This window comes from Ischnura elegans, chromosome 9 (assembly GCF_921293095.1).
Source record: "Ischnura elegans chromosome 9, ioIscEleg1.1, whole genome shotgun sequence".
Taxonomy (NCBI): Eukaryota; Metazoa; Arthropoda; class Insecta; order Odonata; family Coenagrionidae; genus Ischnura; species Ischnura elegans.
In genome coordinates this window covers 46,666,101-46,685,394 of record NC_060254.1, presented here as the reverse complement: position 1 = coordinate 46,685,394, position 19,294 = coordinate 46,666,101, and the positions used below count along the sequence as shown (strand labels likewise).

The window sequence follows — 19,294 nt, the reverse complement described above, 5'->3', positions numbered from 1 at the left end:
AGCGCAAGCTTAGCCTACCTCAGCGCAAGACGAGTTCTAAAAACTTGGTCACATAGTTTACAACAAGTTTTTTTCACGACGATTTTCCCTTGATAAACACCATTATCACAAACGCCTATAATGAACTACCGCATACTAGCAACATCACTTCATACCCCATCGATGATAATACTTATAAAGCTAAAGATAACGATCACATCACTTACGCGTATCAGATAACTGCACTAAAAACTATACAATGCTGTAACTTTGCCCCCGTGCGCGTGAATAAGTACCAAGTTACATGTTCCTTGCTCCATGCAGTGCTTTAGTCAACGGTGTTATCTACCCTCACCTATCCAAACCAACCCTAAGGTTTAAACATTGAGAATGTAAGTGACGTATCATCCTCCCCACACCCCCATAAAAACATTTCAAAATAAATGAATTTGAAAACTTTTTTTATTGGTCCAGTGAACCATGTGTGGGTTACAAATCAATGATTTACCAGACGAAAAAACTATAGCTACAATTTTATTACTTAGCGGAGACCTCAAAGCAAAAGCAATTTATCGGGTAATAAAAAGGAGTGAACTGTGCATATTACCATTTCTAATGAAGCTTTAAACGAATATCTAAAGAAACCTGAAAAAAATTACCTACGCATTAAAAAAACACACCTCGTCTTCATTTCTCCGTCTAATGAAAGGCAAGAGGAAATGAGTGAACGAGCTCAGCGGCGCGAGAAGGGAACAATGCATCCTGGGTTGATTTTACGCTCCAATTACGAGCACATTCTAAAGAACGTACGGGAATCACAATTTTGGCTGGATTCGTTCAAATGATAGCTGCAGGATTGCAGAATATACTATACTTTTATTGAAATACGATTAGATTTACCTACAATGTTAGAATAAGTCAAGTTCTGCGCTGAAAATAGGATCTCGTATTTCCCTGAATGTACTCAGTACTAGGACGCTTAGCGCATAGTCGATGCGTAATATTAGCTCCGCACTTACTGCTTCTTAGAACTCAATTTTTAATCGTTAGTGACCAATTCTCGCCGCGTTAGAGACCAGCCGGCGAGCGTCGCACAAATACCCCTTACCCCCAATGGCGTAGGGAAACGGGGGTATGGACCCCCCTCCCCTGAAATATAAAAACACAATTACTTGGCTTGATAAAAGTAAACAAAATATTGAAAAAAAAACATGTATTTACAAAATATTTCTTTGAAAGATGATTTATTTTCGATTCTGAAAAGTTAAAATTAGTTTAAAAGCCTCTATTTAGTACGTTTCTAAAAAAAATTCCTCCTGGTTTTGGAACCCCATCAAAAAAAATCCTGGCTGCTCCACTGCCTTCCGCCGCCGTCAACGAAATTTTACTACGTATCTGCACGCTTGTTCAGTGGAGACATATTGGACACAATACATTGTAAACAAAAAAATGAAGGAGAAACACTTAACTCCCAACGAAAAAAGAAAACTTCCGAAAGCGAGGATTTCCGAGCATGACCGTAAATACTAATGATGATATTGAAGACAAATTTAGTCACTGTACCGTAGCGTCACGTCGCAGCAAGGGATAGGAAATGGCCGATTATAAACTCTATAACACCACATAACATTGTATTATAATAAAATAAATACTTAAACAAACATGAAAAAATCAGAACCTGCCAGCGTCCTTCAAAATCCATTAAATAAAAAATCTAGATTTCCGGAATGGTCACGAGGTTCCGTCAGGAGAGACAATGGGCCATAAAAATAAGTAAATGAATCAAAGAAGAAGAATGAACCTTTATTACTGAGGATAGATTGAAGAGGGATTCCTTTGCGAGTAAGAGTGATACGTGGTTACGGAGGACGGTGGATTTATGGGCGGATGGGGGAAGGAGGGTTGGCTGTAGGGGCAGCGACGTCCATCAACCACTTGACCCATAAAATGAAAGCCCGCGCGCGCCAAAGGCGAGGTTGCCGCGAAGGTGACGGTAGCGCCGGCTGCGGCGAATGACGCCCGCGAAAGGGGTGGGAGAGGGGGGAGGTAATGGTGAAAAGTAGGGAAGCCATTGCTATATCGATGCATCGCACAACAATACGATTTTTTGCCAATCTGCCGAAAAAATCGAGTCTTTAAAGGGGCGATGAATAGAAGACTTTATATAATCTCACAACATCGCATTGATAAAGGAGCTGGTTCAAACACATTATTTTCGTGGAAATATAACGGGAAAAGGAATACAGGAATAAAAAAATAGCTTAACAAATTGTGCAATCCATAACTTAAGCGTATAAAAAACAAGTGAAGAATTTTAGTCGTCCGTGGTTTCGTCTGTTTTATTTTTAAAAATTTTAATGGTAAATATGATCCGTCGTATAGGCAGCTTACGTCTACTGATACTCAATTTTTGGAGAATAAAACAAAAGTCGTACATAAAAAATTGAGGAGAAGATTGCGGAATCATTCTAAAAGGACCTCAATAAATACTTTTGCCTGATACTTCGCGAAAAAAAAATTAATACCCTGGGTAATACAGCCATCCTTCTGGGACATTTACAGTATATATTTAAATATTACCTTAAATTATAATCTAGCAATTCACTACAAATAAATTCCAAGCATTTCCACATTCACGAGTAAAGTTATTTCTTCCGCCAATATCACGACGAGTCTGACTTAAGACTGACAAGACAGACTGCACTTTCACAAAACTCGCAGATGGAGAAACTATGGAGCTACATAAAAGTTAAGATAATTTCGAATGGCCCAAATGTCCAATGATACAAAATATTCCCCACTTTTGATTATTGATAACACATCCAAGTACCAAAACATCGATGTATTTTAGCCGATGCGGCACCACCATTGACAAGGGGGCAAGAACCCTTTCCCTTCCTTTAGCCTCTACTACCCCTCACTTTCTTCTCAACCTTAAACACCCCTCTCCCACTACAACCGTTGAAGAGCCCTTGGCAAATACTTCACGCCCGTTTTCACCACCGCACGGGAAAGAAGAATGGGGTTGAGAAATGAAGTCGGTTCAGATTGATAGAGCAGATCCACCACGCCAAACACATCCAATATTTCAGATGCATACCCAAGGAAAGTTGAAACCCATCCCTGGATCCCCTTCGCATTGCAAGCTACTCCTTGTAAAGCAAATATTAAGTTGAACTTAAAAATAATGCTATGATTATTTCATTACAGTTTTGTAAACTTAAAAGTCCCTTTTCAATAAATAAGCTGCGATGAAGTGTAATTAACAACCTAAAACTTCATCCGATAAATAATAGATGAAATGCAGGAACCGTATTTTTCCTAGGCTGCAGGATAAATGATGCCATCATTATTAAAGTTATTCATATTATTTTAACCTTCTATAGTAAATAACATCACCTAGGAAGTGAAGTAGGAATAGAAAATCTCTCCTCATTATTAAATTATGAAATGATCCCCGCAAGAGTATTACCTACGATACACAATATATATTAAAATTCAAATTTGGTGGCAAATGAACATTTTAATCGTAAATAAAAATAATTTTCTATGATACAATAATTTTTTGAAAATTGGAGTTAATTAATCCACCATGATAGCTCTTCAATGCGCATCGCCGTCGGTTATCGCAAAAACAATTAACTACACATAAAAAGACGACAAATGAAAAATTTCCATCAAACAATTACCACGTAATTTAACAACAACTACAGCATTATGCTAAATGGAATAGAAGAGTTATCAAAATACAAAGCTCTTGAAACCGTACAATGCATGTGAGTTTTGAACAGACCAAGTTTGTTACTGATGATAAACGAGCAAGTTGTTTACTGATAATAGGTGACATAATAAATTTTTAAGAGCGACAAAAGAATTATAAAAAATTTAGGTAATTAATCAGTAACTCGTTAAATTCTTCAGGTTATTTTTCATGATTCCATGCATACCGTTGACTACAGACCATGGCCTGGATGGCTTTAAAAGCATGATGGAAGTAATGGGTTGAGTCACGAGTATTGATTCCAAGGAAAATGAGGAGGCGAGGTTGAAAGAAACCGTTGTGAGTCACATTCCTCCTTGACGGGAGCAAGACGAGAGCAATGCATACATACGAGGATGTTTTCCGTAGAGTTCGTCAGAGATGTTCAACGTCTTACCCAGAGGTGAGCTGTTCCAAGACCAGTCATCATGTCTGGATGAATTCAGTGGCGCCCGAAATTAATCCGCGAAATGTGTAAGCATGTACTAACCTCACGTCTTGAGCGTATAACGATTGAAATAGGTTCTTTTACTATGATAACTATAATGAGGCAATATTTGCATTAAATGCTAAATGATTTGCCTGTTAACACTCCTGAAAGCAGTAACAAGAGCCTCGGCCGCCTTACCATTAATGCAAGAGGAAGTAACTTCAAAAATTTAATTTTATACTTCTTTTGTCATTAAATCACTAATACTTTTATAACTATTTAATTAATGTTTCGCTCTTGTTATGCACTTTTGCGTCTAACGAGTTTATTCCACATAATGGCATGTTTATGGCGACCGTCGAAAACTTTATTGATAAGGTATCAATGCAGCCAATTCACGATAGCAAATGAGTTTTTGACTGGTGATTCCCAAAATTCAATCAATGTTTTTGCAGCAATCGCTAGCCAATGGTAGCTCGATTTTCGATGGCCTCTCTATTTTCGACGGTCACCGATGATCCTCGGCCACTAACAACGTATAAGACATTAGAAAAGAATTGATTAATGAAAAGGATCACAGGAACTAATGCAATATCGCAAATGTAAATGTCACCGGCTTTACCCTGTAGGTTTCCTAGGGTCTCCAATCCACGCTCCAAGCATCAAAGAGCCAATATTTGCCTAAATAGTCGTAGATAGGACAAGATGGATGATTTTCGCCCAAAAGAGCCTTAACGTAGAACAATCTACTGAATCTACAATCCGACTCGTAACTATAAAGACAAGCATTTTTACATTTTTTACAGCTTCTAACAAATAGCCGCGGCGCGATGGTCTGGGATTTATCCTAAGGCTTCAATTAGTAAATTAATACTTGCAGAAGATAATACAAAAAGGTAAAACATCCTGCAGGTAACGAAAAATTCATTTCAACCGGAAGTGAAGTAAAATTAAATTATTCACGGAAAATTGCCACTAACTTTTAATTTACTTACATAATAGTAGAATTCTACTAGATTAAGCCAACAGCAGTTCTTAATAATTAATAAAAGTCAGGAGATATTTAAATTTGTTGGACCTTATTCTGAGCCCGTTTCTCAACCTTTTCTTCGCCGAGACAGGTTTCCACGAAAATTTTCCGATCGGCTCAACTAGAGTACACTAACCGTCAAAATCAGCTGCTATCGAAAAATCAATGGATCACTCAATGGATCAAGTGAAAACGTCTAACGCCATGAAAAATAACTAAAAATTTATCCCAATGGCCCAATGAGGAAAGCTGAGGTAAAAATTAAAAAGAGCAAGATGCCGGTAGCACTTTCTCAAGACATTAACTGTCTCCTTACTTTCTACACAATTTCACCCAGCCGATCGGCCTCCAAAATGACCCCTTATCGATGAGTGCGAGTGAGAACAGGATGATCGAACGGCGGCCTAATATACCCAAAGGAAGCCTTCCTTTCGATCAATTATTCCACAATTTCACGCAGACGGATGTGCAAAAGAGAAGGCGGGACTAGAATGGACCAGTTTCCCTTCGTCGGATTTAGGTCGCAGTCTGAGGCGCCGCCGTAATCTTATCGCCTTCATGGCATTTCCTCAGCCACCAGGGGCACTGCAACGTGGGGAAGCAGAGGGTACTACGCCCCTCTTAAGCATGATTGTCGGTGGACCAGCCCCCCAGAAATCACAGGCAATGGCTCAATTTCATAATGTTTTCATAAAATCGCTATGTACTTTGTTATCTTGTTCGGGTCAAATCTCGCAACTCAATTTTAGCCCACTTTCCTATTACTTATCAACTTTCAAGATAACTAAGAACCAGATGACAATGCAATACTCTAACACATATATTATGATTTTAATTGTACTACGATTTTTATTCAGAATTTAAAATTAAACATGGAGATGAGTCCAAAAAAATGGCCACCAAAATCCGATGGCAGCGCTGCGATCATATAAAGAAACGAGAATGATAGAGAGTTATAACTACAAATTTGCTTACAAATTGAGCCTTGCAGTGGAACATGCACCCAACGTTTTTCGTTGTTTATGAGGCAAATAATTTAGAGACCTTGTCAGGCTCATAGGATAGTTTTTTATTCCTTTTAGTTCGCGATAAAACATAGTTTTTTTATAAAAAATTCTTTTAAATTATTATTATTTTTATTATTATCATTATTATTTGATCTATACCATGGTGCTACCGGAGAATGATGAAGATAAAAAGGATTGATCGTGTAAGTAACGAGGAGGTGCTAAGAAGAGTAGGAGAAAAGAGACGCCTCCTAAAAACCTTACGCAGGAGACGGGACAACTTAGTTGGTCACATTATGAGATATTATGGCCTAATGAAAACAATTGTAGAAGGATAGGTGGAAGGGAAGAAGGGCAAGGGACGGACCCGAATGAGTTACATAGGACAGGTCATCAAGTATATAAAAGAGAAGTAATACGTCGCTATGAAAAGGCTAGCAGACAGGAGGGAAAAATTGAGAGCTGCGTCAAACCAATCTTAGGATTATTACGGAGGCTTCCGCGGCTAGTTATTTGGTGATGGTTTTCCGGGTTTACACCGCGTTGATACATGTTTTGCGGACGACAGTTTCGGGCGCGTTCCAGCTCCCGTCTTCGGGTCCAAAAAAAAAGTTTTTTTTTTTTTTTTTTTGAACCCGAAGACGGGAGCTGGAACGCGCCCGAAACTGTCGTCCGCAAAACATGTATCAACGCGGTGTAAACCCGGAAAACCATCACCAATCTTAGGATTGTTGACTAATGATGATGATGATGATCTATACTGTTCTATGTAAGGACGCGGGGTAGGAGTTTTCTTTATTTAATAAAATATTAGCGGAGTCAATGAATTTGTCGAATAATTTTTCGAAACAAGCAGAGTTCACGAAAGAAATGTATTTCCCCATTTATATGCACAAGGGGCGCAACAACGGGGATCGGGGGAATTGTCCTTAAGCACAAAAGTTAGCCCCGATGATTCGTGGGCTGTGGTGTCCCTGCCCTAAACATCGGACATGGCGTTGTACCTACCTCCGGTGAGAAGTGAGGAAAATGGCGGAGGTTGAAGATATGCCTGTGTACAAAAACGATGGCGGAGTGGAAGAGAATGATTCGGATGACGGATTTTACTCCGATTGCCTCAAAGGAAAAAATTGGTAGCTAGCGATATAAAAGATTTGAGGGGGGAATGAAGGTAACCATTATTTTTATTGTACCTTGTCTCGAAACACTATTAAACAAAACCAATCATTGATGCCTGTTAAATATTTAAAATTGTTATTAAATTGTTCAAATAGGTGTAAAATTTGTCATCTCAGATGACACGGGATTTTTTCAATATTCATTTTTTTTCATTGTTTATTTATTTTTTTACTATAGGGATTTAAAAAAATGTATTCCTTATTTATTACAATTACCCCCTAAATCAGCACAACGAGGCTTTTCGGGGATTTCGCTAATAATATACAGTAGGCGATCACACACATCTACGTCCTGGATAGGGGCAACCTACCCAGACAGGACTCGAACCCCCGAACTTGGGTATGGTAGGTGAGGACTTACTCGACTTCTAGCATCATACGCATTATTTATCCCGTCTCATTTGATTGGCATTATGTATTGTCCACTTTGTACTTTGAAAAATGTTCTCAATCGGGTGTAGCCAAATTGGCGTATCTCGTTCTTTCCCAGATGAGCAATAGCATATTCATGAAAGGAGGCATGATGAATTACTAGTACATGAATGATTCTCTTTACTGGAGAAAGGAGAAAAAATGGTGCTATAAAAAGATTCTGACGAACACCACACAAATACTCGAAGGGCAAAATAAATTAGTCACGATAATCTCAGCAAAAAATATTCACGCTGGTAAAACTTGAATTGCCACAAATATCCCCTTCAATCGAAGAGCTTTGAATAGAGTTTATTGCACTGAAAACGTTCACTTTCTACTTTCACTCGGGATGAAAATCATAAAATACGCATGAATCAAACGAAAAAAACTTTTATATGACTTTTATAGCGATGGCCATATTGTTAAGAAAGCCTGGTACCCACAAAACGAACAAAAAATGACGTCGAACAACTCCCATAAACCAATCGAGGATTTAAAATTATGAATCTGATATGGTATGAACCCTAAAACGAACATTCACTGAAGCTACAGTAAAAGAAGAAGAATACAAAAATGGGTAATTTGAACCACAAGTATTTTGATAATCCCTATCATAGATATACTTCTATTATTAGTCGCTTAGAAGCGCCTCAAGAGGCCGTTTTACACGGGGCACGTCATTGCGCAGGTAAGAGCTGCATTTATATCACATTATGGCGTGCACACGTGCATTATGGCGAAGGCAAAAACGAAAATAGAACAGGGCCTATTTTGCCATCTCACTTCCAAGCGTTATCGCATGCAATCCAGCGATTCACCGCTTTCCACGGCGCAATTTTGTCTCATCTTTTCCAAAATATCAGACCGACAGAAAAATTTAAACAGAGAAGTTGAGACAACTCAATGTAATTACTCGTTAATTAAGCAAATTAATGTTGTTAAAGTGTTCCATACATCGAAACATAAAAGTATGAAGATTTTATTGGGAATTCCTCGTAGACACATGGCAAAAGTTCAAATAGCCATTTACCAGACGCACAGTAACCGCAACGTAATGGAGGCAATACTATTTTTCGCCACGGCTCTGGAAAGCCAATTCTGGGAGCATACGGAACAGCCAAAAATTCGCCGTACCTACTTCAACTCAACGTTCACTTTGCATTGACAAGTTCCGCAAGTTACGAAGAAGGATATCACAAACCAATGCCGACAATGGAAACCCGCTCACGCGAGTAGCTTCACGCTAGAGTTCCTGATATGCGCCCGGATCATAACCCTCTCTTTTCCCTCCGACAAGGCTTTTTTCACTAATGAGGGCAGACGGAAGGAGGGGGCAGGGGGGATTCCGGGAGGGAGGTAGCTTGGAGGGGGTCGCGACAGCCAAGCCGCTCGTTAGAACCCTCGTCTCCCCATCGTTATGTCATGCTCAAAAGTCGGCCAGGGTGCAAGGCACCGACAAGGTGATCTCCACATCCACAAAGAACGCGGAAAAAATTGTGCATGCAAAGTATTACAACGGCAAGGAAAACTTCCGGTATATTCTAAATGCCCTCCAACAGTGGCTTCCAAGGATACAGAGAATATGCCTAAAAGATAATGCCTAGGGCTCCCTGATTTTCGCGAATGCAAATTTTTACGATACCTGCATGCTTGCACGTTGCGCACAATTTTTACGCTATTTTCCGTTGTTTCCACTATTTATAAAGGCGTTTGGACCCAAATAACGAGCGCTTTTCCTAAAACTGCAAACACTTCGCAAAAATTCGAATCGGGTAGGAAAGACCAGAGTAGAAACTCATTCATCAAACAGAAATTCCCTGACTTTTAGGATATCAAAACTTCTTTCACAATTTACCACACAATTTGATGCTGGGTATTTTACCAAATGTTTATCCCCGGAGAAGATAGAGATTCAGTTTGAAGCGATTTTGATAAAATCCGCTGATTATACCATATCCGTGCCCGTTAAACTTGGATCAATTTGTCCGTCGGCAACGCGAGTAGCGACTTTTGTTAAACCGCTTAAATACGCGACAAAACATTTAGAGGCAGACTTGAAGATTTCTTTCGTAATATTCGTGGTTAAATCTTTCACAACATTCTATGCGTTGGAATAGAGCTTCCTCTATGCAGTCTCCTTGGTTACCACAATGACTGTTGAGTTAATTACTGTCAAGTTGAGATGATTGTTGGTGGAGACTATGGGGGACAGCTATTCGCTCAACAGGGAGGACAGCTATTCGCTCTCAAACACCTGGAAGAGACTCTTACCCAAACGGACCAATCAGAACGCACCTAGCCCAAACCAAGGCCTATATAAGACGGGCAAAAACCTGCATCAAACACTTCGAACCTGAAGACGCCAGCTGCAACGCCGGCGAAACTGTCGTCATGAAGATGAAACGACGCGGAGGTCAACCCGAAAACCTTGCTATTTTATTTGCTATGAGGCGCGAATTACGGCAACGAATTGAGCCAATCGGCGAGAATTACCACTCGTAAACCGCTTCAACAAGAGGTGAATTCCTCCGGTCGCATATGTGCGACACTGAGCCGCTCTCCACTCAATGGAGGCGCGCGGGGGAGGGGGGGGGGCAGTTCCATTCATTAAAAGCGACGCGCCGCAGTGCCTTGTGGGTAAAAAGGGAGGGGGAGTAGAGTGGGAAGGGTGGGGAATGAGAAGACTGGTGCGGCTGTGCGGGCTGAATCACACGAGAGTCCGCCAAACGTTGCCGCCGCGAAGAAATAGCAAAACAGGCGACTCCCACCGCAGAGGAAGGGGAGGATGTTATTTTTAGTTTCAAAACAAATCTCGCACTCGCCGCGGAAACTGAAGTGGAGGTATGAGGAGGAAATATTGGACGCTTATGACTGTGGGCGTATCAAGGGAATGGGGCTGGAGGGGGAAGAGGCATGGTACAACCGCAAGCTCACCCACCCTCCGGGGGGTCTGGGTAGCACCCCCAAATTCTAGAGTGTGTCATTATTGATGGCGTTTGTATCAACCCGCGTTAACGCTTAACACTTTGCATGCTATGGGCGTGATATTATTATTACGCCATCCGTATTTTGAAAAATCGTAGTTTGCCAGTTTTTTTTCATTAAGTGGTACTAACCTATAAATAAATGAAAAAACAAATGCAAAATTCATTCTTGAAAATGTTATCAAACAGCTATTCCTCATTTCACAATACCTAAAGGTTGGTAGTTAAGAAATAACACTAAAGTATTGAAAATGAAGAATGATCGTAGGCTTTCCCGGCGTATAGAATTGTGAAATGTATTGAAAATGGCCAGCATTGGGGTACAGATCTACAGGGCTAAGGTCAGCACAGAAAGTGTTAAAAATGGCCAACGTTTCCTATCCTATGCCGGAGATCTCATTATTTTTATTCTGGAAGGGGTTTTTCTCCCCGGAAATCGGATTAACAATTTAATATTTTAAAGTCTTAACTTTGAGATCACTCAGACGTTCAACCGAAGATTGGTTTGGATAGGCGAGGGCAGAGCTGACCCCAGGCTTAGCCACTGTGGCGTGCATTCCACACACGGAGGGTGGTGGGGCCAGTTCCTTTCCCTGGGCCACGTTCCACTTCTAGGATTTTAATTGGGGGAGTCCGAAATGTTTACCCGATATTTGAACCCAGAACCCTTCAGCATCCAACGGCTTTACTACTCACTAGGTTACCACCCTCCCTAGAGAACTTAAACTAAGCATGATTTCAGATGACATTTTTATGTAATACTAAAAAGGGTTTCCAGCATCGTGTGAAGCGTGGCCACCTCTGATTTGTAAAATTATTCTGGGGGTCCACGAAACTTCTGGGGTGGGAGGGGTCGAGCCCCCTTTTAACTTTACCCGCCCATGCTAATCCTAGACTAGAGATTCTACGGTGGGAATTTCTCAACACGAGGTGGGCCATTAAAATTTCGGGGGGTTTGGAGCACTTGAAAATCAATGTCAGGAGCCCCAGACCCCACCCAAATTTATTCATGGGTCATTCCACGTCCACTCAGCATAAATACATCAACATTTTCTAACAGACAATCTACAATTCCTCTCTACGTAGTGACTCGTGTAATAAGTGATTCCATTCGCATTGTAATAATTCTTGAGTACAAAACAAAGGTTATTACAATAGCACGATTTCGGGATGGGTTACATAAAAGAAATCCTTACTCAGCCGCTTCACAAAAATATTTATAGGACGGCCTCAAGATGCTTGAACATGACGAAGTTTTTAAACGGCGAAAAATAGGTTGTACAATACATATTTCTGTATAACAAAAAACTCTGTATGTTATTTCATAATGACCAAGTTCCATTAGGGTATGCCTAAAATATCAGATGCATGGAATACTAATAACTTCTATATTGCCACTGTTATAAAGAATATTATTCCTACATTAAAGAGTCAAGGCTACCGACCATCATAAACGAGTATCATTTTTCAGCCAGCTTTCTTGTCACATCGGCATGGCATTGCACAATTGGGTGCGGTTTTCTTGCTCAGTATCACTTCCGCTATAAAACTTGAAAGATGAGCTAACTGCTTGAGAAAAAATGAGTACTCAGTACTCCGCCGAACGGACTTAATGCGCAGTCGTCTTATAAAACAGCTTTGCTTAAGTTGATGCGTAGCTTTCCGCGGCGTTGTCTAGATGATGTCTCCATTTTTCTGGGTTTCGCCGCGTGGATTTTCTTTGTGACGACAGTTTCTCCGGTATTCCAACCAGCGTGTTCGACCTGAAGACGCCGGCTGGAATACCGGAGAAACTGTCGTCACAAAGAAAATCCACGCGGTGAAACCCAGAAAAATGGAGACATCAGCTTTGCTTACGCTTTAAAAAGAATAACTTTCGGGGTTCGGGCATTAAAGATAATATCCGTTATATAATAAAACTCAACGCAAAGTATATTAAAATATTTTTCTTGTGAAAATACAATGACTTGTTATTCCACTTAGTGTCTGAATAAAAAGATAATTGCCACTTGGATTGATCACTACTTATTATGAATTGTACCTCAATCTGATGTTCGAAGAAGATTTTTCAAGGTAATTTACGACAAATGAATTGCGTGTTAGCATTAAAAAATGGACTATATCCCAGTAGTTCCTCATTAATTGGGCTGCCACATCACGAGTACACATAAAAATCTTTTTGAACTAAAAAAAAATGGAAAACATTACTTAAATATAACTGCATATACAGCTCGTATCTATGTACAAACAAACACCTGTGTACTGGGCCGCCAAGCCAGTCCGTAGCTGGCAAATCAAAGAGAGAAATTTCTTTTTGGCACTTCCTAAGAAATTTTCAAGAAAGCAAAAAGGCAACGTTCCAATAAAAAGGTGGACATTCCAAAAAAATCCTAGAGGAGTTGGATGGACGTCAAGGTTACCTTGATTCAAGCAGGCTATGCGACGAAAATAGAATAAAATGTTCACGTTTTCACCTGCAGGATCTTGGAGGCAGATGAAAAATAATGATTAAATAAGAAAGATAAGGAAAATTTAAAAAATACGCGATAAATAGAATGAAAAATGCGCGTAGAGAGGATTTTACAGGCTTCCATGGAAATCTATTTAATTTCAAAATTTTAAATTCCAAAAAATATATTTCATTAAGTATTTTAGGCTGAAAATTGGGTCGATACGTCACAGAATTCGTTATTTACTCAATAAATGTGGACATGGCAATAATATTTATACAAGAAACACGGATACTTCAACCTTCTAGGATTTATCGTCATATGTTTTTCAATAGGACACTAAACTTCGACAAAATGACATTGATATAAAATCAATTTTATGGTAATATTGAGGTTTAGCTCTAACTCGCCTCAATAAACCTTCTTCTGAGAGGTGACGAAGCAATTCCCAATAAAATAAATGATAAGTAGTAAATCAATCGTTGATAGGACTCTGGAAAAATGAAAATTTTACTTACTGGTAATCCTCTTCATCTTTCTTTTTGGGCTGGTAGTTTTTGACGAGACGCCTGTAACAGAAAATAGGCCATTGTTAGAGACAATATATATTAACGACACATAATAAACATTCATAAATAGGAAATCAGTAGTGCGACTCAAATATTAAAAATACGTCAATATTCTATGGAAAAAACATTAAAGTAAGGCCCCGGGTACGATACGAGCGGCGAGCGGCGGGCGGCGAGCGGCGTGAGCGGCGCCGCTCTGAAATCGGGCCTCATTTAGTTGCGTGTAAATCCATTGAGGGTGGGTACGATATGTTTGGGCGGCGAGCGACAGTGAGCGGCGCCGCCCAGTGCCGCTCATGGTTCCAAGTCCAGACCGATTTCTTTTCCACTGCCGCTCAGTAGATTCATCCTTCAGTGTAGTTGAAAATGTAAGCGGAGAAACAACAAAGTAGTGAGAATACGGCCAAACAAAGGAAGACTGAAGGTAGAAAAGGTGAGAAACCTGAGCGGTTAGAAAATTGCCGCTCGTATTGTAGCCACCGCTGCCGCTCACGTGCCGCTCAGGTTGCCGCTCGCCGCTCGCCGCCCGCCGCTCGTGTCGTACCCGAGGCCTAAATGAGCGCACAAGCACTGCAGAAGTAAACAGAAAACACTGAATGACAATAAGTTATCTTAATGGTACTAATATGCGTAGAATTTTGTACCATGGCAGCTTTTCTCCCTAAATATGAACACTACATTGTTAGGCAAAAATTGTTCAGCTGGCACTAAAAACTCAATGTCGAAACTCCATAATACATCATTGAAGGGGAAAGGATAAAAATGAGTTTCGCCATTAACGTCCATCAGCTGGAGGTGAGGTAAGCATAATAATACATGTGTTTTATTACTAGACATACATTTATTAGCGATAATTATCATACCATGCGAAAAGAGTCGCGCCAAATATAATGCTCGTACGAAGGATATAATGGCTAACGCAAAACTGATCTATAAATTGGACCTAGTGGCTAAAATGTAAGATTTGATCGTTGGTATCGATCGTAATGAAAAAACGCCAAGCAGTTCAAATAAGCCCACCACACAGCTCGCAACCAACGACACGCGTGTTCAACAACGATTCACACCTTTATGCTACACCACTAGAGCTTTTCCCGGGCAATAATCTTCGAGACTTCGAGTTCCAATTTTTATTTCCCTGTATTAGTTAAATGAAATATTGCAATATTTCCAGACGACATTCGAACACAACGCGTTTTGTCGATATTACAACATTATCAAGTGCCAATTTTCATACCCAGCATCAATTTTTTGGAACAACGAAACTGCTCGTGTTCGAATAAATCTTGTGGAAATATTGCAAATTTCATTCAACTAATAGTACCACATCGTGCCGCATATCATACAAGATTTATTTACTTGACCGTTAAGAATCATGCTTTCATGCATTTTAGGTAGTAATTGTGAATTAGGGGGACAGAGGAATCCTGGATGACAGTGAGCACTACGTGGGATTCCCAGGCGAGGGTGCGAATGCGATAATGAAAAGCCGTATCATCCGGGGGGAAGAGAACCAAGACTGGGACAACAAAAGAGGTAGAAACGACGGGGTTCCGTGCCTAGGCCTGGAGACGCCCTAAGGTCGAGTCCGCGATTATATTACGCCCCCTATTGAGAAACCGAGTTTCGACACTGTGTATACCTGATATTTGCTTCCGCAGAAGCTTCCAAAAATTGCCTTATCCGACGATATTTCACGTCGAATCGGCGGGGTATTGGTATAAGTTTTCAACTAGCAATAATCGCACCTCAGTAGAACTTCATTGGTTACGATATCGCCACTGCGCAAAGTTAGAATTACAGAGAAAACCAAGGGTTGGGTTTAAAAGTGACGACAAAAGTTAACGTGAGAGACAATACTTATAATGAGTAATTGCAGTACATTGTTAGCACCAGAAATATTTTGTTTCACCAATGTATCAAGCATTATTAACCCCTTCAAACCATTATATTATATTTAACATATTCGGTACGAATCCATTCATCTTCGCAATAAAAGCTGTTATTCGACCTAAATTTTCTCCCGTCTCGGGAGATCCTCACATCGAGTCCTAGACTCTTGAGTCATGAAAAGTTAACTGACGCGACTTAAACCCGGAATATGGAAGCTGATACTAGGCGTCGTGGAAGTCAACTGTATGAATATATACTAGATGTGTGCTGGGATAATAATCTCGAAGGTGAAGTGGACGGAGAGGAGGAACGATGAAGTGCTGGAAATGTTGAGTAACTTCCATGTGAGATACGGAAAAGAGAGGCGTGGATGGAGCGAATACTGAGCGGGGAGGGGATGTAGGAAACAGTGTTCGAGGGTAGAATGTTGGGTAAACGAGGGAGAGGAAGGAATACAATAGGATTATTATATATAAAGAAAGGAAGTAGGCCTCATTGAATTTAAGAGGGTAATCCATGAATGAAGGGGATGCTGTCAGAAAATTTCTTACGTACTCCATGGAAATCTACCATGAACGGAAGACTTAAATATATATTGCGGGATCGGGTTGTGTGGTGGCAAAGGTACTGGCTTCCCACACGGTCGAATCGGATTCCTTTCCCGCCGATGGCTGAGATTCTTCCAAGGCTGCCCAATCCCTACTTTATTTATTTTTGGACGGCACTTCAAATGTAGCACTCCGTCCGGGGCCGCGCCGGGGTAACGCCCCCGACTGCCAACCTAGGGGTCCATAATTCGGATTGAATTGTAATTTAGAGCATAGCATAGAAAACAAATAACATGTTCCAGAGTCCATCTCCCGGGTAAACTTCGCGTTAGTTAGACTTTTCGTGACCACAATTTCGTCCCGTCCTGCAGATTCTTAAGTTTATTATTATTTCTAACAGCATATAGTAGTATAATTTGTTAGTATACGTGACGTTTTTTGGACGGTATGGTGTGCATGTGGGAGTCCAATGCATGCTGCATGCTGGTGATTGATCACCCCCTGCCAAACACCCTAGAGGTGGCTCGCAGGGTATTATGTAGATGATGTAGATTCGGGTTCGAATCCCGCCTGGGCATGGATGCATGTAATTGTTAAACAAGTAAATTGTAAGAAAGAACTATATTGTCCTAAATTAGCTGGTAATGAAGACGATATTATTAGTATTCCCTCGGTAAATGCCCAAAAAAGGCGAAAGAAATTAGCTACCTGACTCTAGTGAGGCCTCACTTAGAATATGCTGCTAGCGTATGGTACCCTTATGAAGTAGGACTGATAGCTGAAATCAATCGAGTACAGCGCAGGGCAGCCGTATTTGTGATGAGTTGTTACGACAAAAAGTGCAGCGTTTCCAGGATGTTACACGAGTTAGGATGGGAATATTACAGGAGCGTAGATCGTAGTACAGGCTTAACTTATTTAGTAAATTCGAAGAAGATATTTTCTGAGACGACGTGATTATGTCTTTCGTTTACCGTCGTACTATGGTAGACGTGATCGTGAAAAGAAAATAAAAGAAATAGACTGCAAAACAAAGAGATTTAAAATGTCATTCTTCCCTCGTACTATTAAGGATTGCAACGATGTCTCCATTAATGGGATTAATGGAGTCACTCGCTAGGATGACTCATTGCATGTTTTTTTTCCATAGTTCTAACTTTGCATGTATCTGCTATAGGAATTACTAACCATTGGCAAGTTTTTTAAAATGAATATGCATGTATATTTTTTTAGTATGCGTAATATTTCTATGGCCGTGCGGTGTGCATGTGGCGGTCCTCTTGCATGCTGCATGTTGGTGATTGATCACCTCCAGCCAAACATCCTAGAGGCGGCTCGCAGGGTATTATGTACATCTACATCTACATAATACCCTGCGAGCCACCTCTAGGGTGTTTGGCAGGGGGTGATCAATCATCAGCATGCATTTGGATATTTGGACTGGATTATGTAGATGTAGATGGTTCAAATGGCATTAGCTGTCGGTCGCCTCCTCCAAATATAACATATCATAAATATTGCCTAACCACCGGTAGAGTTGTGTCGCGGACAGAGGGCAACTGACACCAGGGAATGAGATTTCCATCGCTGCACTCGCAGTCGAGAAAAAGAAGAGGACACATTTGCACGCAAGTGGTGGAATGCGCTTTTCTCCGTCACGCTCCGCTAAGAAGGGTTACGTGATGATGCGCTTCGGGCAGAAGAGAGGAGAGGAGCTGACACGGAATTTCACGCTATCGCGCGTCTTGAAGCCCGTCTCGGTCTCCCGATAAGCACGCCGACCCGCTTCCCTCAAAGACTCCCGGGACACCTTTCCCTGAGCTACCCTCGATCCAAGTCTCCCGCGGAACCTCGTGACTGCACTAGCACCGACGACTGACCTCTCGAAAGCTTCAACAAGTCCCTACTGCAGCTCGATCGAACTCATTCAAAATAAACTGAATTCAATGCAATAAAACGACGATACCTCATCCCCGAGATAAGTCCTTCGAAAAAATAAACTGTGCACCATGCACACCGGGAGGTTAGTTTGGATCGGTGATGGTAGACATCATCTTACACATTCAACATCATTGTACAACAGGGGTCTTCTACCATATTTAACCCCTTGGGCTGTAATGACGAGTCTAGCTCGTCATGAATTTTCGACGTCAAACCGCGCAATGACGAGTGTATCTCGTCATCGGATTTTCATAATTTTAGCAATATTTAGGGGAGCAATATAATTATTTTGAAAGCTTAAAAATGTTAAAACATTCATAGCATGCATAAATAATTCATATTTCATGAAACATGATGCATTGGAAGGATTAAAATGATTATATTCGAGTAGCGATAGCTGTGTTCTCCATGTTTAATAATCACATTTTATTTCATGGTTCTAAGTTAATTACAAGTTACAAAATATCATTTCAGTACCTACCATTTAAAAGAGAACCACAAAAAATAAATAGAGAATAGGAGCACGGTCTTTGGAAAAAGTAATCGAATTGGAAGGGGTTAATGCGAAGGTCAAAAATCGATTTCCCATCGCCCGAAGGGCCACTGCTCCACGTGAATAAAAAAAAAATAATTTCAAAGTGCAATGATCTATATTGGTTAAAAAATTTAATCAATCAATACGATTTTTGTCATTGTTAACTTGTAACGAGTGTGTCGATACATATTTTATGTTGTGCGGCGCGATACAATATTTATTTAGCCACTACGGGCCGCAAGAAATTAGCCGGCGGGAAGAAGACCCTTGTTCTACACGGATAGCTACAGGAATGTGAATATCACACATTCAGGGTAGGGAGGGATAATTTATTTCCCAGGGTCAACTCGTACTGGAAGTTTTGGGATGTACGAAGCTTATAAATACAGACTGAATTGTAATTTAGAGTATAGCTTAGAAAACAAATAGTATGTTCCAGCGTCCATCATCCGGATGTAAAGCGCGTTAGTAAACTTCTGACCACAGCTTCGTCCCTTCCTTGAGACGTAATAAAGTCGAGTGACAGAGATTCGAACATATTACATCCCCTAAGAGTCGGCTATTACATCACGATAG

General features: G+C 40.5%; 1 protein-coding gene and 1 non-coding gene across 7 annotated transcripts in view; both read right to left on the bottom strand.

The window, feature by feature from the left end:
- LOC124166043 (formin-binding protein 1-like) overlaps positions 1-19,294 on the bottom strand; it is a 300,513-nt gene that overhangs the window by 72,668 nt on the left and 208,551 nt on the right. For all 6 annotated transcript variants that reach the window (XM_046543628.1, XM_046543630.1, XM_046543629.1 and 3 more), the window contains exon 3: positions 13,751-13,801. In XM_046543628.1, the coding sequence (XP_046399584.1) occupies positions 13,751-13,801 (51 nt within the window). The remainder of the gene's footprint in view (positions 1-13,750; positions 13,802-19,294) is intronic.
- On the bottom strand, positions 15,454-15,594 carry LOC124166141. Its single transcript, XR_006866413.1, has one exon. It is a non-coding gene; the product is annotated as a U4 spliceosomal RNA (small nuclear RNA).